Below are 22,235 nucleotides of genomic sequence, written 5' to 3'. Positions count from 1 at the left end.
AATGCAAAGTTGTTCATTTTGGAAGGGAGAACAAAAGAACAGAATATTATTTAAATGGAGACTACTGCTGAAAGCTGCAACACAAAGCAAAAAACACAGAAAGCTAGTACACAGGTTGCAGAAGGTAATCAGGAAGGCTATGGAATTTTGGCCATTATTCAAGGGGCTTAAAGTATAAGAGTACTACAACTATACAAAATATTGGTGAGACCACATCTGTAGTACTGTGAGTAGTTTCCATTCCCTTATTTAAGGACAGGCAGTTCAGAGAAGGTTCACTCGGATGATCATGTTAAGGAGAGATTGTCTTCAGAGCAAAGGTTGGGACTCTATTCACTGGAGTTTAGAAGAATGAGAGGTGATCTCATTTAAACATATAAGATTCTTAAGAGGCTTGACAAGATAAATGCTGTGAAGGTATTTACCCACACAGGAGAGTCTAGGACCAAACAGCATAGTCTCAGAATAAAGAGGAGCCAATTTAAAGCTGAGATGATAAAGAATTTCTTGGAAGTCTTTGGAACTCTTGCCACAGACAGTTCTGGGAGTAGAGTCTTGTGTATATTTAAAACATGGATACATTAACATGCAGTCTTGATCAGTATGGGAATGAAGGGCTATGGTGAAAACACAGGAAAGTGAATCTGAGGAATGTCAGATTGACTTTGATCCTATTGATTGCTATGACACTGGGCAAACCCTCCTGCTTGATTTAAAACCAGCAACATCAAAAAGATTTATCCCGTGCAGTAATCTGTAAAAAGGTGAGTGGCTAAGAACTATTTAAAGTAAAAATTAACAAATTTATTTCTTAAAGTATAACAGAGTATAATTAACAAACAATTATTTACAATTCCTTCCTCTAACCTATCTATCTAACCTTGTCTGATAAAACTCCCAATTAAGATTTATAGAAAATTCAAATTTTAAAACCAGCCAGCAGTTTTACTCTGTGCAAACTTGTTCTTTAGACTGGTATGTCTCAGAACGTTCTGACTAGCAGTCTACAGCTGTTGGTCATTTGGCAGTTCTCCTCTCAACTGTTCAATTTTCCCCGGTCTTATACCCCAAAGTATCAGATTATGTCATTGGCTTTTAAGATTGTCAATATACTCAATTCAAACTTGATGGGAATTTGGTATTTTTTGGGGTATCATTTAAACTGATTGGCCTAATTCGAATCAGTTTTGGCATTTCCAGGCAACCAGCTACCCCAGCAACTAGACCACATGTTACATTGTGTCTTATTGAGAACACTTGGTGCTGTTGCTGCTAGCTTTTAACTCTCTTAAAAGTATAGTACACACACATCTTCATAACATGATTGACAGAGCACACTCAAGGGTCAAATGACCCACTCCTGTTCCCATTCGTTATGGTTTTGTTCTTGAAGGTGAGCAGATTTACAGGATGCAGTATATAGAAAGAGTTCATAGCTGAGCAACAATTAGTAAGTTTTTAAGTTATTAAGCCACTAAAAATTAGAAGTTTCAATGCATTCAGTAAGCTCTTAAAGCAATAATTACCCATATGATATAGCATCTTAGGGGGAAAGTGATTTTTATTTAGCCTGTTCTTGCTGAGCATCCCATTTTTCAGGAACACATTAAGAGTGCGAAATGAGAGATAGCTGTGTTTAATGAGGAAACTTAATGGTCTATCACTTAACTTGCCAAGCATTTGTCCTTGATTTCTCACAAGAGGATAATTACAGATAATGATTGGCCTGGGATACTTACCATTTCACCAATATCCACAGTCAACAAGGTTACAGAGCACCAAGATCAAAGTGCCAAAATGGAAGCCCATTGAGCATGCACACTACCCTTTCAGTGTAAAATTAATAGTGTTCAGAAGAACAAAAGTGATTGATTAGTCTATGTGAAAATAATGATAATTTTATGTAGCGTACAATGAATTTCAGAAAAAGACATATAAATCTTTTAAAACAAAACATTTTGAATGATTTAAAGTGGAAAAAACTGTGAAATGCAGTTGCAATATCAGACAACACCTACAAATTATAGATATTTTCTAATCGACCTGTTGCAAGATGACAGTTAATAATGGATCAGATTCTAACATTTAAAGAGAATTGATTTAGCAACATCAGAAAGAAGTACAATTGGATTTTTTCATACATTTTCTGGTATTCACACACACAATGTCAGCTGCCCACACAACTACCAATTAAAATCAGAAAACACAGCAAATTAAACAAAACATTATCATCAGTGAAACATACAAGGCCCAGGAGCTGTGATCTATAATATGTCCTTGCTTCCTCACCTTACTTAACATGGATGTAGGTTTGCTCGCTGAGCTGGAAGGTTCATTTTCAGATGCTTCACCACCATACTAGGTAACATCTTCAGTGGGCCTCTGGAGGCTCACTGAAAATGTTACCTAGTATGGTGATGAAACGTCAGAAAATGAACCTTGCAGCTCAACGAGCAAACCTACATCCAGAACCTCAACCTAAGTTGCAAATCTTCTCAAAACTAGCTTACTTCACACTTGTGAAGTTGTTACTTTTAATCTGTACATGGCCAACTGCCTCTCTTTCACTCTCTCTGAGAAATGCCTGTGATCCTTGTGTAATATGACTACTTACAATACAATACATCATTTTGTAGGGACTCCTCTGATTCTGCAAATAACAGCATATCAAAATTTTATTATTTTCACGTCCCTAATCTGTATCTGTGGAAATAAATCTAATTCCTTAAAATTTGTTTTCTATAAAGATTGAATAATTGTGGTGACAGTACATAATACTGTTGTACTTTTTTCTGCCCTTAAAGCATATCTGATTGTCTTTCTTCCAGTACGATGCTTGCTATTTTGTCCCCAATCATGTCTCTGGATAAAGCTCACATCTTTACAGTCAATGTCACATTTCAGCAAAACATCTACTACATTTTGATGAAAAACATGATTGAATACTTTTTTGTTTCTTATGAAGTATATGGAATTTTTTTCTAGATATTCAATGATTAAATATTCCCTTGCTTATTCTACTCAAGATCCAAATCTGTTCTGTGTTTCACCAATTTCTGCTTCACACGTGGTATTACTTCTTTTTCTTATGATTTACAAAATCACTTTAAAGAAATGACCCATTAAGGATTACAGTTCTAAAATGATTGTACTCCTTGCTTGAGGTTACCTCAATCACTTAATGAATAATGAATGACTCGATTCAGTTGGAAGTAATCCTTGGCACATATTTAATCAAAAAAAAATTATCACTTCTAATCCTGTTTCTCCAGGGACTTTTAGATGTTTTGTTCTTATTTTATCCATGTCTAGAATTTTTTTCCTGTACTTTCAATGTGTTCTTTACCTCTGATATCATAATGGCATTGTTTACCTTGAGGACTCTCTCACTTTGAATCATTGTTCAATTCACTTGTATATTCTGTTCATCATTTTGCTGCTGTACAACATGTTTTTTCTGTAAAAACCTACTCCTATTAATTGGGAGGTGAAGAACCTCAAGGTTTTTAAAGTTCACTCCTCTTTCGTACTTTCTCAGCCCTTTACCAAAGTCTTACATAGAATATGTGCACAAGCCTCTGAGTTAAAGCCCAAAACCATTTAGGAGAGGAGTGAGGGGACGAATGATGAGAGGGGAGAACAACTGTTTGTTTCACAACACCTAATGGCCTGTTAAGCACTCTTGATGTGTAACCGTTACTTATCACTTCCAATGTTACAGATATTTAAGCAACAATGAACTTTTGATAAAAAGTAAGAACATGCCATTTATGTAGTACCTTTCACAACCTTAAGGTGTCCCAAAGCACTTTCCAGTTGAAGAAGTACTTTTGAAACTGATGATGAAGGAAACAAGATGATCAATGTGTGCAAAACAATGTCCTACAAACAGCAGGGAGGTAAACAACCAAATAGTCTATCGATTACAGGATACATGATGGCAGGTCAATACTTTCAATATTTAATGCTTATTAAATGTCAATACTTCTTAAAAAGAACAATGTGTTTTTGCAATCTGAGTTATGAGTTAGAGACAAAAATCAGCCATAATTTTTGCTAGGCCATTTCAGAGGGTGGAGTTACACACATGCATAGAATTTCATTTGTGCATCAGAGTGAAAATGGTAGCGTATCTTGACTATAAAGTTCCTCTAGAATACTGTCTCTTGCTAATTTGTGAATGCACTAGGTACAATATAATGTCAACATAATATAAAACATCATATGTCAGTAAAAAATAAACTGAAAAAAACTGCAGATGCTGTAAATCAGAAACTAAAACAGAAATTGCTGGAAAGTTGTGATCTGCAGAAAGGTCACTGGACCTGAAATGTTACCTCTGGTTTTTCACCACTGATGCTGCCAGACCTGCTGAACTTTTCCAGCAATTTCTATATACTTGTAAAACATTGTTGGAACTCCTGAGCAACTTGGAGGAAAATTTACTTTTAGTCAAACTTTTCAGACATGTTATGAGACACCTTTATGGCAGATGGGACTTAAACCTAGACCTTTGCTAACTAATTGCTATACCTCTGCACTAACAGTTTGGGATTAAGCCCATAAGACTAAAAGCAATAGGAACAGGATTAGGCTATTTGGACACTCAAACCTGCTTGGCCATACATGGATCATAGGATCATAGCTGATCCAGCAGTCCTCATGTCCGCTCTCTTGGCTTTTATCTGTAATCCTTGCTTTCCCCTCCTGATCAAGAATCTATCTCAGACTTAAATATACACAAGGACTCTGCCCCCACAGCTCTCTGAGGAAAGGAGTCACAAAATCTCTCACGATTCAGAAAAGAAATTCTTCCTCATTTCAACCCTAAACGGATCCCCTTACCTCTGAATCCATGTCCTCTAGACCTAGATTCTTCCATGAGGTGAAACATCCTCTTAGCATTTACTCTCTCAGGCCTCTTATGTTTTAATGACATCACCCCTCATTCTTCTAAATTCCAGTATCACTTTATTTATTCACAGGATTTGGGCTTCACTGGCTAGGCCAGCATTTATTACCTATTATTAATTGCCCAGAGGGCAGTTAAGAGTCAATCCCATTCCAGTGTTGTCTGGGTCTGGAGCCACATAAAAGCCAGACCAGGTTTAGTGATTGGAATGTGTCAACCCAGGTGAATCTCAGAATATGAGTTCCCTGATTGGGGCTGATAACCCAGTCCAATCTGGGAGACCTGGCTGACAGATATAAACAGGAGTGTCAGAGGTCCTCTTCACTCAAAGCTGGCTCTGAGTTCGGTGAGTCAGTGTCACGTACTACGCACATGTAAATAAAGGGTGATTTGGTGATAGGACATCGGCCTTTATGGACTTATTTTACGGGTAAGGACAGCAGTTTCTGTCCTGACAGGGATGGGTTTTTTCAATAATCAGCTACAGTTTCATGAGACTCATAATTCCAGATTTTTATGGGATTCAAATGCCACCATCAGCCATGGACAGGACTTGAACCCAGTTCTTAGAATTGTACCTGGGTCTCTGAAATAACAGTCTGGTGATAATATCACTAGGCCATCACTTTCCTTAATAGAGTCTCAACCTGTTTAACCTTTGCTCATAAGACAATCCTGCCATAGCATGGATCATCTCAGTGAACCTTCTCCAATTAATCAATTTCCTTAAACAAGAGGACCAAAGCTGCTCACAGTACTCCAGATGTGGTCTCACCAGCAATTTGTTCAGTTGTAGTAAGACTTCCCTACTCTTATACTCCAATCCTCTTGAAATAAGAACCAACATTCCAGTACAAAGTTAAAAATCACACAACACCAGGTTACAGTCCAACCTGTTGGACTGTAACCGGTGTTGTGTGATTTTTAACTGTGTACACCCTAGTCCAACACCGGCGTCTCCAAAACATTCCAGTAGGTTTCCTGATTACCTGCTGCATCTGTGTGCTAGCCTTTCGGGTTAGGTAAAAACTACACTCAAGACCCTTTGTGCCAACACTTCTCTGCAGTTTTTCTTCATTTAAATGATAGTCATTTTTTATTCTCCCTTTCAAAGTGAATAAGTTCACATTTTCCTACTTTTTGCCCACTTACTTAGCCTACCATATCTGTGTGTGAACTGTTTATATACCTCTCACAATCTGCCTTTACATCTATTTTTGTGTCATCTGCAAATTGTTTACAATACTTTCGCTTCCTTCCTTCAAATTATGAAAATATACGATTCCTGCACTGTTACTGCACTAGTACGCTGAGACCTCAGAGAGCTCTGCAATCTCTCACCATTCAGATAATAGAATTCTGGGAATGCACCTTCCATGGCTATCTTTCTAATATGCCTGTGGCAAAAGGCAACAGCGGGGAGAGTCTCCTAGTCAGCCAGAATCATGTGTTTGCTGCAATGTGGCAAATTACCTGAGCAGGTGAAGCCACAGGTGTACTCTGTGGCAAGTATCCAACTTGTTGAGGGACAATAAGAAACAGATATAGTTAAAGCTAGTTCCAAGAATCTAATAGATAACAGTTAATAATAATAAATGCTACAGCTTGATAGAAAAAAATGGGTCACCCACACTTAGGGAAATAATTACATTCGGTATTCCTCCATTCATTGCTTCTAATAAGTTCTTCAATTATCTTGAACTTCCACTGGGATCTATAACCTTCAATGGAAATCATAACTGTAACTCTAATTAAAATTGCCAAACATTTAGACAGAATGGTATGTAAAAATAAATTTCTTTTTGTACTGCACTGATTTGTTATCTTGATAATTAATTTCTTCGCTGTCAGTCAGAATATGCTGCATATCATTAGTTATACAGAGTATTTAAACAAGATCTTATTATAAGGCATTGTATATCAAGGTCCCTTAGTTCTTCTATCAGTGCCTAAGGTGCCATATTCCTTGAGGATTCTGCCAGTTTTGTGTGGGAAATTGACGAACTATGCTACATGGTGGAGTCTGTGCTGGGGTAGGATCGTAGAGTGGTAAGCTTGGAAGTTTCCTTTGGACTCCACAAACCCAGCATTTCCATGACCACTATTGCTGCCCTCCTAAATACAGCAGAACCCCCTTCTTCACTCTTCCCCAATTACTTCATAAAATTCAAAGTTTGTGCGAAGATTTGTAGCTCGGGTGCTCGTTGTTGTGGTTCTGTTCGCTGAGCTAGGAATTTGTGTTGCAGACGTTTCGTCCCCTGTCTAGGTGACATCCTCAGTGCTTGGGAGCCTCTTGTGAAGCTTCATAAAATACTAGAACAAAGGCTTACTAAGTTCCAAAGAGCCATATTCAGCTCAAAGCATTAACTCTGCTTCTCTCTTGACAGATGCCACTGTGCCTGCTGTGTACTTCTTGCACTTCCTCTGTTTTTAGTTTAGATTTTCAGCATCCACACTGGTGATTTCTGCTTGCTAGGTATCGGTTTGGCTCTTGGGATCATCATAGGTCATTGCTGGTTGGGAAACTATTCTTTAGTTTGAGTATGTATTTCACTGGCACTCTTCTGCACTGTACTGAGAGTGCGCTGGGGAATTTCAGGTGAGATATTATAATGAGGCTCTGCTAATAGTGAGGGCTGTGGTCACATTATACTGATTGGTTAAAAAGTAGGATTGTTCTCTGGTATTTGCATCAATATTCCTCCCCCATCAATTTGAATGGTTAATGATCTCATTTACCATTTGTGAGGTTCTGCTATGTACAAATTGTCTGCCACGTTTACTTGCATTACAACCAAGATTACACTTTATGGGGTAAATATTTGCCTGCAAAGCACTGAAAATCCAATGCAAGTAAATGAGAATTTCATTTATGCTTAATTTATCCTTTCTCAGGATAGCACTTCTTATGGATCAATGGTAACCAGCTATGGATAGAATTGTTGAGTTGGCTTCTGGACAAGATCACAATGCAAGACCTGGTAAGCTCATTCAGCATTTACCCAATAGACATGAAAGGTTGTGGTTAGGAATTAAGCTTATGCTTTTTCTCTCCCATTTCAGTTTTGAAAATTGGCATGACCTCTCAGTGAAACCAGAAAGAAGGGTAGGACCACTACACTGTTGATCAGGCCCCACAGTGACTATTTCTGCCTCAGAGCTTGAGACTTCAAATTTTCAGCTTCTGACCCAACTTGATATCCTGACCCCAATCTGGGGAGCCTTGGATTAAAAACCAGAGAATTACCAACCTTATAAAATGGTAACATTACACAATTGCTTTGGTGTTGACCTTGTATAGTGCTCCTCTGTACCAACTTAGGAAGGCAGGACATTTCATGGTCATATTTACATTTGGCATGTGCCATGATTTAGATTTTAACTGCTGCCAGCCAGGTTTTCAGGACTCTGGGAATCAAGCAGTAAAATGTTTACTGTTTGTGTACAACTCTCCTTGTGGGTCAAGAGGAATTGGAGTCCTCTCCCATTCATTCAAAGAAGCCTTTAGCCTCTCTTCCAGGAAATGCAGCCTCTTCTCTCTGTGGCAGAACACGCTCCCCCACTCCCATCGATCAAATTGCAACCTTAAGCCTTTTCCCGGGCATCTCCTGTCACCCACCAAGCCCTGCTTGCAAGGTTAATGCCTGGCAAGCATTAACCTGGGTGAGTAATGCTCCTCTGCTCCTTCTCTCCATCTTCCTCCCACCTCTCTTAAATAATGGGGTAATGGAGTTTCCTGCTTTTGCACAAACTAAATGCTACCAGGAGGAATCCACAGTTAGATACTGATCAAGACTGCACTATCATTCAATTATGATCGTGATTTTAATACAGTGCAACTATGGTATGGAATGCCATTGATAATTTAACTTGGTCCTAAGTACCTGCTCAGTCTCTGACCTTGCGCAATTCAATTTAAACTAGAACATGACTCAGTTCTCTTGACTAATTTCCCGATCATTCAGTTCCTGCAGATATCATGTTTTCTGCCTTTCAATTTTCTAATTTCGCAAAATGAAGAGAGAGCTGCTTGCCAGTTGACATGAGCTATTCAAAACCAAGAAGTTAAATATACATTTCTGCCACACACTGCTTGGTGTGTCTATTGCACCTGCACTGTCACTCATGTCTTATATTTACATTAAGTTTGTTTCTTCTTTGGAAAGGAAAAACTTAATAATTAAGAGTAGATTCTCATGTGGGCTGTTGTATCTCAGGGAGTATCAGTTCATGTTTTCTCCTCTGTCTACATGAATACTTTCCTTAGGCATCAGATGTGCTGTATCTGGTATTTTTACATCGATGTTGTTGTTTTGCCTGCATGAAAGCAAAAGTCAGATTGTTGTCACCTAACCTTTTAAAATGGATCAAAATATCTCCCCATTCCAAAATACCCAAAAGTCAGTTCACGTCACTGTTCCTGAGAAATGGAACATTTCTGATTGCAATCAGTAACCCAAGAACTGAATCTTAGAATCCTTACAGCAGACCATTCACCCCATACTGACCCTCCAAAGCACAAACCACCCAGAACCACACCTTCACTGTAACCCTGCATTTCCGGTTGCTAATCTACCTAATCTACACATCCCTGGACACTATGGGCAATGTAGCATGGCCAATCCACCTAACCTGCACATCTTTGGACTATGGAAGGAAATTGAACCACCTGGAGGAAACCCACACAAACACGGGGAAAATGTACACATTCCACACAGATGGTCGCCCAAGGTTGGGATCAAACCTGGATCCCTAGTGCTGTGAGGCAGTTGTGCTAGCCACTGAGCCAGCGTGCTATCCTAAATAAAAACTGGTATTTGTACTTGACCTTATGCTTGGGAGCAAAACAATCAAATACAGCATCTATTGTTTCCAAGCTTAGCAACACTCTCTTTCTAAATAGGCTTATTTTGAAAGTATTTGGAGAAAAGCAATAAGCAAGCATAGATAATAAACTGTAAAATCTAAGAAACATAATTAGTGCCGAGAACAGAAATGAATAGTAATGTATTATTTTTCAGAAAGTCAATCAGGTAGTGTTAGTGAATTAATGATTGTAAGCTTGAATGATATGCTTGGGAAGTGATTTAATTAATGAGAAAATGTTCGAGTAAGGAAATAAATTGAATACAAAGCATTTAATGAACTAATTTAATTGGAATTGAACTGTATATGTATTTATATGCTGGTGGATGGATGTGGGATATGAAGACACCAGAACAAATCTTCAGATTAGCACTGATGCTGCATGCATTGCTGCTGATTGCAGGAATAATTGGTTCCCCTTTTGCTTCCTTCCAGCTGGGAATGTCAATCCAAGTGGAAACTACCAAAGCCTCAGAGCAGCAATCTGGGAGAAGACTGGCAAAGTGGAACAGTGCAGGGGGCATGCCCCTTGTGGAGGTGCCAGTGTTGAACTGGGTAGGACAAGGTCAAAAACCACACAACAACAGGTTATACTCCAACAGGTTTATTTGAAAGCTCGTGTTTTCAAATAAACTTGTTGGACTATAACCATATTTCGGCTCATATTTGTATGTCATAAGTCTTTCAAATGGGGCTAGTGAGTGAGGAATGAATGGATGAATGGGTAGAAATAAATAAAGTTTAAAGTTATAGATTGTGACAAATATTGTTGCCACCATTCAGCAATGTGCCATCTTAGTCAAGTCACACAAAACCCTTGTGGGTTGTTACATTTTTACAATCGCTATGTTGTTTGCACTGGTAGCACGTTCCGTTACAAAGCTCCAGCCAGAACTGACAGACAACCAAGTCTTTTCTTGCCTATCCTTTCATCATGGATCATATTGATTTGATGTATCACCTCATCCCTAAAGAATTCTAACTAATTAATTTAGCCTGTATGCAAATAGTCTAACTGTGTGGCCTATCTCCTCTCTGATATAACTGTGGAACATGATGAGCATTCCAAGTGTTTTGCTGGTAAGTGATTTACTGTTATTGAAGCTGAATAGACCTGGGCTATATGCCCAAGAGAGAATTAAGGCATCAGTCAAAGTTCATAGTGAATTCAGACAGCTTATGGAAACTGCAGCTTGGCTGTAACTATGAGAGAAAGCAGCGCGTAACAGATGTCACCAATGTACAATTTGGTTCTTGGATGAAGAATTTAATTGTAACTATGATGATTTATCAGGCAGATTTTCATTGATAGGATTCATTCTAAGATAAATGTTCATCATTTAAGTGTTTACCCTGGACTTATCTTCAGTTTTAACTTGTATTTATCCTTATCTGTGTATATTTGATGAATATTGGTGCTCACAAATAGGACAGTGCAAGGAATGGAACATTGGGTCACAGTTAATTTAATTTTAAAATCTTGTGAGTGTTAGTAAATTAGTTTCAGTTGCCATAGGCAAATAAAGAGAAAGGCACAAAAAGTCTACTGATTACTTGATGATGAAAAAAAAACCTTTGTACAACAAGGTGTAATTACACAGCAGTCGAATTCTGCATTTCATATGATTTTTTTGGTCCTAACCCAAACTATGTCGCTTCTTAATGTTCTGGTCCACAAAGACACAATCAGGAAAAAAATAGCCTTTTAAAAAGATTTCATACCTGATATAGTCCTCACTCCACTTGCTGTCAATCTTGTTTGCAGCATCTTTTGAATTTGCTTCAATCTGTAAAGCTATGAAGTCAGACTAAGCTAGACAAAGCTATTACATCCTCCTCCCCTATGAGACTGCTACCCCTATGCGTGCATTCCACCTTCCACATATCAGTTCATTACATATGCAAAAAATCCAAAAGAGGAGATAAATCAGCGGATTGAAGTTTGAATGGCTTACATTTGTCATTTTAAGCCACAATATTGAATGTTGCCTCATGCTTCAGCCACAGGCAAGTCCAAGGAAATGAAACTTATGAAAAATATATTGTTTGGATCAAGTGTTTTGACAGTAAACATGGATATTGGGGTGGAGAGATCGAGACATGAGAGAAGCAACTTTATTCATTGTGCTGCTGCCTTGAAAGGACAAAAACTGTAACACGAAACATTAAGCATTCTGCTCACCCCACCTTTCTGTTGTCTTATTCACTCCTATTAAAATACCTGCTGTCAATATTATGATACGTTCCCCGTTTCTTTAATGTTACATTTGCTGACATTCCTGAAAGGGTTTTGGATTTGTGAAGCAATATACAGATTACATTGTCATTTTTTGACAGTGAACTGTAGTTTATGCATTGCAACGATTACACTCAAAATTCTTTTCATCTGTGCATTAAGAAACAACTGAATACAACATAGAGTCATTTAAAGCACAAGAGGGGGTGTTTTCAGATGATCATGCTTGTGTCAGCTCCTTGTATGAACTCACTGATTTAATCATATACCTCAGCTTTTTCCCTGTGACCTTACAAATGAGTTCTCTACTTTGAGTGTCCCCATGATTCTATCACTCTTTCAACTGTCCTGCCCCTCTGTGCTGTTCCTCCCAAAGTCCATTGCTTCATACTTATACAGCAAATTTACACTTAAATAGAATCTTTGACAGAATTCAACATCCTGAGATGGACTTATCAAACAAATAAAGACTCAGAGCGCACAAAGAGAAATTGGATGGCATGAAATGCAGGTGACAGAAGTCTCAACTATTGGTCAGAAAGCCTCATATCACCTCTTCACAGAAAGTCCAACAAGTTGGTAACTGATTGGATAGTGATGGGTGTTCTGCGTGGGGAGGGGTTGTAGTGTGGTGTGGTGCAAGGGTTGAGTGTGTGTGTGTGTATGTGCTTGTAAGTGTGTGGAGGTGCGTGGGTGGATGGGGGGGTGTGGGTGTGTGGGGGGGTTTGTGTGTGGAGATGTGGCAGTGCGTGGTTGAGTGGGGGCTGTGTAGGGATATGTGCATGGCAGGATGTGTCTAGGTGTGGCTGTGTGAGTAGTTGGGTGTGTGGAGGTATGTGGGTGGGTGGGGGATGTGTAGAGGTGGGTGTTGTGTGGGGGTGCAAAGGTGTGTGGGAATGTGTGGGTGGGTGGGGGGGTGTGTGGGGGTGCGGAGGTGTGTGGGAATGTGTGGGTGGGGGTGAGTGTAGGAGTATGGGTGAGTGTGAGACTGGCTGTGTGGGGGTGGATGTGTGTGGAGGTGTGGGTAGATGTGTGGGGGGTGTGGGTGAGTGTGGGGTGTGGTGTGTGTGTGTGTGTGGTATGTTTGTGTGTGAGGGGGTGTGTGGGAGGTATGGAGAGTGTGGGGGTTTGTGGGAGTGTGGGAGTCTTTGGGGGGTGTGAAATGTGTGGAGGTGTGTGTGAGAGTGCGAGTGTGTATGGGGGGTGTGGGTGAGTGTGGGGGCTTTGGGGGTGTGGGGGTTTCTAGGGTGTGGTGTGGGGGTATGTGTGGGTGTGTGGTCATGTGTGGGTGTGTGCAGATGCTTGGGAGTGTGCGCGGGTATGTAGGGCTGTGTAGGTAGGTGGGTGTAGTTGTGTAGTGTGCGTGGGTGTGTGTGGGTGGACGTATGTGGGTAGGGTGTGTGGGTGTTTGTGTGGGTGGGTGTGTATGGGTGAGGGGAGGTATAGTTGGGTGTGTTTGATGGGGGGGTGTGGAGGTATAGGGGGGTTAGTGGGGTGTGTGGATGCGTGAGTGTGTTGGGGGGCATTGGGGTGGGTCTAAGGGGGGGTGTCCATCTGTTTGCTGAGTGTTTCAGACAACACCATTGGATGAACATTGGCAGCTGCCAACAATACACCTACCAAAGGCTGAGGAACCCTAGACTAAAAGTGAGAGAGATGGAAATAATGATAGGTGAGACAGTATGAGGACGAGGGAGTGTGTCAGAAGTACTGTGTGACTCCCCCATGGGAGCCCCATTTTCAGGCTTCCCATGTAGTGCCACTCCTGCAAGCTGCTGGTTGAATACCAGGAGGAAAAGACCATTGAGTGGGTGTTAGTTGCTCATTTTAAGGTGTCAATTGGAAGTAGTATGGGAAGACCGTAGAGGCAGGTATTAAATTTACCCATCAGGTCAGATGACAAAAAGCAGAGGAGGTTTTAAGGGGTGCTTTAAAGGAGGAAAGGAAATTTCATGTTGGAGAAAGGTAGGGAAGGATTTGCAAAGCACAGGCCCTCGGCAAACAGAGGCATGGGCACTGATGGTGGTGAATAAAATAAGGGTACGCACAAGAGGCCAAAATTAGAGTAATGCAGATATGTCTGAAGGTGGTGAGGCTGAACGAGATTAAAGAAAGAGGCAAGGGCTGATCCCATGGATTGATTTGAAAACTCTTCCACCTTAATTTGTAATATCCACGAGCCTGTGAACTCCACAGTCTATCTTTGTTCCCAGCTACAGCCTGCAGCTAATGAGTGCTCAGTAATTATTGCCTCACCAAGCTTTGTGTCAGCGATAAACTTTAAAATTATACTATTTTTTACTCAAGTTCAGGTGATTTATTTATAACAAGCCAATAATACGCAAATACTTTTGCATTCACACAACTAAACATAATTAACATTTACTTGCATTTGCACTGTTATTATAATATGAATAAAAGGTTCATGCTCAGTGGTTAGCACTGCTGCCTCACAGCGCCAGGGACTGGGTTCGATTCCTGCCTCACGTGACTGTCTGTGTGGAGTTTGCACATTCCCCCAGTGTCTGGTTGGGTTTCTTCTGAGTGCTGCAGTCTCCTTCCACAATCCAAATGATGTGCAGGTCAGGTGAATTGGCCATGTTAAATTGCCCATAGTGTTAGGTGCATTAGTCAGGGGCAAATGTATGTAGGGGAATGGGTCTGGGTGGGTTACTCTTCAGACGGTCAGTGTGGCCTTTTTAGGCTAAAGGGCCTGTTTCCTTACTGCAGGAGATCTATTCTAATCTTTGCCATCTCCACATTCTATGAGCTTATTTAATTATTACAAGAAGTTCCTTACCATAGATTCACAAGGAAAGGGTGCTCAAGTCGTTGCATGATCTGCAGTTCTCTGAAAACGTTGCGCACTTCATCTCGTTCAATACATTTTTGTTTGTTCATGTATTTCATAGCATACATTTTCTTTGTATCTCTCTTCTGGACAATGCAAACCTGGCCAAAGTAAAGGAAAATGAGACAATAAATCAACATTGCTTAAAGAAATCAAACAGTTTACTATAGCATTTGCATTTACTTAAAACCAAATCTTGGCTACCATTTTTATGCATGTATCATAAAATTGATTAGTGAATAGCGAATCAGTTACAATCATAATTCAAAGACATCTCTATCAGGCACATGGTAAAAGGTCAATGTTTAAGCACAATTACCGTACAAAGCAACCATCAACTTCCTCGGGTCCCATTAGAAATATTCAGTCCATAATCTGGCCTGGTCTCTTCTCACTTTTGTACACACAAACATCCCTCATTCTTTTTCAAAACAAATCACCTTAGGGTAACTGGTGGACTGTGATTGTGGTCTGCCTTGTGTTAGCCAGCTGAATTTTCTCCCCTACAAAACCGCAATGAGTCAAAATCCAAAATCCCTGTTGTTTTGAAATTGTCAGCCATTCCTGCCAATGGAATACAATACAAGAATGCCTATAATAAGCTGAGGTTCTGGACTGGTAACTCTGCGTTCCTTAAACATGTGCCAGCTTGTGTGCCCATAACATCCAATTGGAGCAAACGTAGACCACACAAAAATTATGGAAAAACCACAATCAGCTTGGAGATTGCTCAGCGGAACCCTGCAAGCATGGCCGCAAAGGCCAGTAACCCTGCAGAGCCTGATGAAAGCCTGCCCGCTAACCCACCTGCTGTCTTCACTGAGGCCTCAAAGGCTGTAGCAGTGCTCTGAGATATTGCTCTGCAGCACAAAAGCAGCGACCATAAACACAGCTCTGCAGCAAGCTAAGCAGAAAATCATTAATAAGTATGTCCAGAGCTAACTCCCAACATTTTATAACACCTTTGACTGCACAAAGTCATTGCATTGCAATGTATGAACAAATTGAAAAAAAATTCCTTTTCACATATTTAGTGCATCATTGTCTTTTCTTTTTTTTACATCGAGCATATTTGTAGATAAAATAGGGTTGCACAGAGCTTCCTCAGCTAATCTGAATCTTCATTTATCATAGGTTTGTGGTCAGGCCTCTGTAATTTGACTTATCCCAATTTTACTGTTTTATCTTGAAAAGTTTGTGATTTGTATTTTTATGCATGTTTAACTTTTAGAAATTAGATTCCAAAATAGTGACATTTTGATTACATCGAGGAAGGACATTTTGTTTAAAAAAAGTCAGAGAATTCTTTTAGAACTTGCTTAGCATGAGAGAGAGCAGGGTACCCTTTTAGTGTCAATGGAAATTGTTTATATTGGGTGATTACAACATGAATAAACATTGAAGGCCATAGCTTGTTTTTGACTCAGAATGATCAAGGATCAGCTTTAGCTTAGGAAACCAAAGACTGGATGTTCTTAGATGATTATGGGCACTGACAAGGGTCAGAAGCAAGCATGGTCTCTTTCCTAGAGGAGTTATGGAAATAAGTTGTCTCAGTAGAAATGTTTAATTGCAGATTAGGGCTGTTTGGTTAGGAAGTGTAGATAATTAGAAGCTGAGAAAATCTAAGCTCTCAGTTTAGTGTGCATAGATCAAAGAAGACTCCACAGTTGACAGGACAGAAACTGGGTTGAAGACTATTTGTGTCCAGTTCTGGTTGATCTGTTGTCAGAAGGATATTATTAAGCCATGGAGAATTCAGAAAAGATTTATTAAGATGTTGCTGGGAATAATGGGTTTGAGTTAACAGAATGGCTGGATAGACTGGAGGATTTTTTTCCTGGAGCATAGGAGGTTAAGGGGTGACCTTATAGAGGTTTATAAAATCATGAGGGGCATAGATAAGGTGAATAACAGGTGTCTTTCCCAGGGTGGGGGATTTCAAGATGAAGGGGCATATTTTTAAGATGAGAGGAGAAAAATAAAAAAAGTAGGTCAACTTTTTTTTAAAACAGAGTTTTAAAAACACAGGGACTAGTTGAGATTGAGACTATGGTTGGCATGGACTGGTTGGATGAAAGGATCTGTGTTTCTGTGCTCTATGACTCTGTGACAATTGACTTTGATTACATTCCTATCTGAGAGAGATTGATGAATCCCTCTAAACTGGAAGGCATTTTATCTATTGGATTTCTGTATCTGGGAAGGGGTTTCCTGCTGAAACACACAATCGCTCCATTGTAATACCTGGAGGACAGTTAGTCATGAACTTTCTTCATGGAATATGGCTGCCCCGTTTAAACAGGCTCTTCCATTCTTGCAGTGCCCTGGAATTTTGGAGCAGGTATTTTTTCTTACAGACTTCATCCTGAAGCTCCAAAGCAGACAATTTCCTTAAGTGTGTCAATCTATGAATATTGGTCATTCATACCAAGTTCAATGGAGTTCATACCTTGAATCTATTTCAGTAGATTTGTTCTCAATCTATTGATCAATCTGAAGTGTGTAGACTCTTCAAACTATTACTTAATCTGGATGCTTTCATTCATTCATGAAGATTGTTGCAATGCTGAAAACAAAACACTTGCCTTCTCATACTATTTGACTGCTTGCTTGGTATAGTCTGTGTCACTGGGATTGAGGAACCCTTCTGGGAAAATAAGGCAATAAAATTTGAGCTCGAGTTTTCCAAATCATCTGACATCAGACTTAAATCTGTCATAACTGTTCGCTTTTGGCAGCAGCGTTGTATTTTGTGTTGCAACAGTTCAAAGCTTTGTCTCTGTTTATTTATTTGAGGTATACCGTTCATTGGCTAGATTTTTGCTATTTCTTGCAGAATCATGAAATCTAAACTCACTTCAGTGATAGGAAACATTTCTGCCAATCCAGTAGTTACAGGTTTCCAGTTTGCTGATAGTATGAAACATATTTTGTGTGCCAACATAACGAACCTTTGATGGATTCTGTTTTTTGTTTGGTTCCGCTATGAGCCGAGGAAGCACTATGAAATCTTTTTAAATGTTCCACTACCAACTGTCCAGTAACTGAACTTCTTTGACTTGTTGTTCATTGACTATTTCTTGAAAAAATGTTGCATGATTAGCTGTTCCTTGACTTTAACTAATTTGACTCCTATTATCTGAAGATGATTCAGGTCAAAACATATATTCAGGATCAAGAATGAGAATTCTTGATTATGAAGTATGTATATGTTCTGTGCTATTGAACAACCTTGCATTGCAGATTTGTTTGCAAAATAGCTTTCAACTTAAGTGCTATACCTCCTGGACCATGTGGGAAGAAACAGTGTTTCTTCAACCGTGGTACACTGTCTGACAATATAATTACATATTCCTCTGTTTCAAATGCGAAATTAGTAAGATATCCCATGACAGAAATATCCTTTTGACAAAAACTAGGTCTGGATTACTTACTTCATCTAGGAATACCTTTGGCCTTTCCTCTATCGTAGCCTGGTCCACTTCATGAACTTATATTTGACATTTTTATTGTTGTGTGACTGTGTTTCATCTCAGCTTTTTATTCTGAAATGGATCCATTCTTTTATAGATGTTTTCTTTTAAAATACCTGGGAACTGCTTGTTCCTTTGAAGTTTCTTTTCTCCACAGTGCTGATAATGATTGCTCATATCTACTGTCTGTCCTACCCACTGCATTGTCTTCTCATGTGTGCCAGGAGATACATTGAAAACTGAATGGATGCTGCTGATCTTGTGTGATAAGATCAATCTTCTCCTTTTATGAATAATCTGTGCTGCTTCTAGAATTCTGCTTCACTTACCATCTAAACAACTTCCTCCATAGAGTCAACTCTTCTTTTGACTGTAATAAACTTAAACATTACTCATCAGTTATTCCAACATCTCTTACGAATTCTAGTTTTAACTGCCATAAAATCCTGTGGATGGTAAAGTCTACTACTAAATCTTGTTCTTTCAACTTTATGCAGTCAGAGTAAAAGAGTTAAAGCAATTGTCAAAGGCTTTTAGAACTTCATATCTATCTGTCGATTCCTTAATATCTTGGAAGGCCATAATAATATTAGTTATACTCCCAAACATATAAGCTTCTGAATTTAAATACACAAAGATGTATTTACTTTGCAAGCTCGGAAGCATTTCTGTATTTTAAGGATTGTCTTCTCTAAGATATCAAAGTCTGTGTTCAATTTGGCTCATCTCTGAAATTAAAATCTTCCCAGATATATTATCTCTGTTGTATGTCTTCCTAGCATTAAATGGCTTTTAATTTTGGAATATAGCAATGCAGTTATTAGAAAGTTCTGTTCTGGAGGGTTTTCTGCTCTTATGTGGTCAAGATTGAGGAATCCTGCCTTTGAGAGTAAAATGGAGGATTCAAAAACTTTGTTGCTGTTTCCTTACATGGATCAGTAGCTTCCTAACTTTTTCTTCCATTTGACTCTCTCTACTAAAGCTTTTAAAATGCCTCTTTATTGCTTTAAGCCTGGCTTTGCTACATTGCCAGTTGTTTATGTTTGTTTTAAGATGCTCCTTTGGCCTTTGATTTCTCTTACTGTGGCTTTGTTTCACGATATTCACTTGCTCTGAGCTGTAAGTACCTCATTTACTTCTAGGCTTCCCAAGCTGTACACTTTTGAAATGTTTCCACTACCCATCCATTTCAAATTTATTAATGGAACCTCTGTTTTCCATTCACTAGCATGCTGGACCTTGACTAAGGACTGCTCTGACAGAGCATTGGCATCTATAGAAGCACTTGTTTTAGACAATATGTAGCTTAGGGCATGATAACAACTATGCACAAGTTACATTAATGTGCTAGACTCTGTTACAGAGACTGTGAGGTGGATAGGTAACTGCCAACACCAACCTACCCCTCCGATAACAAGTTACAAAATGACCTGTAGGTAAGGACATGCCTGCAATCTAGCATGCTGGGATTGAAATTAAAAATGACAGGAAATTATGCCCTTGTGTGTCTCCACTTTTCCCACCTCTAGTGATCATAACATCTGCCCAGTGACTGCTGAGCAAATGCTGCCCCAAATTAAAACCAGAAGCAAGACCTTTTGGTCTAGAGAGTTTTCCCACTTTGATTCTTTCTGCTCATTATCCTTTGTCCTTTATTTCTCAATTCACTCACGGAATGTGGGCATTGTTGGCAGGGTCAGCATTTATTATCCATCCCTCATTGCCCTTGAGAAGGTGGTGGTGAGCTGCCTTCTTGAACCATTGCAGTGCTATAGATAGACCCACAATGCTCTTGTGGATGAAATTCCAGGATTTTGACCTGGCAACATTGAAGGAACAGCAATATGTTTCCAAGTCAAGATGGTGAGTGGCTTGGAAGGAACTTGCAGTTGATGGTGTTCCCATATCTGCTGCCCTGGCTCTTCTAGCTGGTATCTTAGGAGCTTTGGTGAATTTCTGAAGTGCAACTTGTTGCTGGTACAGACTAGTTTTTAATTTCAGTTTCACCAGCTGCCATAATGGGGTACAATGCTGCTACTGAGTGTTGGTGATGGAGGGAGTACAAATGAGAAAATAGAGATACCTTAAATATCAGCCAATGAGAAATGGGCAGTGATCCATCCATAGTTACATCTGAGTATTATAATACAATTTTACAAGTGGCTCAGGAAATTCCAACGGCTGGTCACTTAAGAAAACACAAACCAAAATATTGAAACATTTCTATTGGCCAGGATCACAAAAAGATGCACTCAGACTGGTTTGCTGAAGGTTTGTAAGTTGTTAGCTGCTCCATTGAATGAGGAGGTCAGCTCAGATGGTGGAACTGCTGCCCTTGTGATGCAGAGTAACGGCAACAAACTGAGTTTAACTCCTAAACCAACTGAGGTCACCATGCAGATCCTGCCTTCTCAGCCTCATCCCTCACATGGTGACCCTCAAGTTACACCTACCACCAGTTGTCTCTCTCTAATGGGAGAGTAACCCTCTGGGACTATGGTTACTTTACCCAGTACTGTATCTTTCAAATGCAGCATTGATTCTGATTAATTTTCCGAGTAGACTGGCTCAATTCAGGATCCAGATATTGACTTTCTATCAAAGCAGATGGGTTAAACATATCGACCTCATTCCCTTTACTTTCATCCTGCTATTAAAACTTTCAATAATTATTTCTGATAATTAAATTTCCAGTCAATTCTTTTGTCATGGACTGCTTTCCTTCCTAACTAATTTTATGGACCCAACACCCAGCCAGGAAACAGTCCAGGAGATTCCACTCATAGCATGTCAATTTCTTTTATCTCTACTGGTTGTTCCAGCACCCTCATTGAACATAATATTTTTGAACCAGCCAGGTCATTTCCCAAAGAAAAATCGATTCTTTCTAAGGGGATTTGCTTCACAACTACAAATGCCTCCAAATACAAAATCACTCATTAATCTAACTTTGTATAATGAGATTGGTGCGCAACCTCCATATCCAACTCCAATTCATATTTTCTTCCATTCATCCCTGACACAGCAAGCATTAGTGACTGACCTGCTTCGGAGTGTCTCAACTTAATTAATGATTTGCCTCCTTGATTTGAAGCATATGGACACATTTCTCCTTTTGAGATAAAATATTTAGCGTCACAAGTAGCCCAATTCTCTTTTTGATTAATCAAACAAGAATTTGTATGGCTGTCTGGAGTCATTGCTTTCTTCTTGTCTCAGTCTAAAGATAAATGTTCTCTTTTTCCAACTGTTATGTTTTTAAAACACATTTCCTGTCCCGTGCCCGCTTTTCTGAGGATTCCTCCAACATTCCTATTACTGAAACTGGTTTCATATTCAATTTCCAGTAATTGACTTACATATGTCCGGTCTTATTACAATGGAAACATTTATTTTCTTTTTTATTACTCTTGTATTATATGTGTCCTTCTGTTTATTCCCTAAAATTTGTACCTCTTCTATCATCAGATTTTCTATTTCTTCTTCTTCCTTGTGGATTCTCACATAACCATCTTCCCAACTGTAACTATCTGTGAGAGATATCATTGGTATCTGCTAGAACCATAGCCTCTTTGAGCTTTAATACTCCACACTCATCGAAATAAGGTTTGAATATTATAGGAATGTTATTTCTGAATTCTTCTGTCATAATTTACTTTAAGTTCTCAAAGATTTCCTTTAACTTCAAACCCACCACTATCTCAGTATTTCTTATTCTCTTGGAAATTTTTTACAAATGTCTGATTAGGTTTATTTCTTGTGGTTCTATAATTAGAAGCTTCAAGACATCCTCAGAAGCGATCAGTTTTGCTTCCTTAACAGTTTCATAATCTGTAAGTTATTCTTCTGACATCTTGCATGTACAATCTCCCCTGAAGTCAAAATCTCTTTTGG

At 39.3% G+C, this 22,235-nt stretch overlaps 1 protein-coding gene across 1 annotated transcript in view; it reads right to left on the bottom strand.

The window, feature by feature from the left end:
* LOC122539420 (serine/threonine-protein kinase 32B-like) overlaps positions 1 to 22,235 on the bottom strand; it is a 357,967-nt gene that overhangs the window by 208,144 nt on the left and 127,588 nt on the right. Inside the window, exon 3 of the mRNA XM_043674242.2 lies at positions 14,815 to 14,966. Coding sequence (XP_043530177.1) covers positions 14,815 to 14,966 — 152 coding nt within the window. The remainder of the gene's footprint in view (positions 1 to 14,814; positions 14,967 to 22,235) is intronic.

This window comes from Chiloscyllium plagiosum, unplaced genomic scaffold, assembly GCF_037043375.1.
Source record: "Chiloscyllium plagiosum isolate Xiang-an unplaced genomic scaffold, Cpla_swu_hap1 HiC_scaffold_36, whole genome shotgun sequence".
NCBI classification, from domain to species: Eukaryota; Metazoa; Chordata; class Chondrichthyes; order Orectolobiformes; family Hemiscylliidae; genus Chiloscyllium; species Chiloscyllium plagiosum.
Note: the sequence above shows the minus strand (reverse complement) of the source record. Positions and strands in the feature narration are given on the sequence as shown.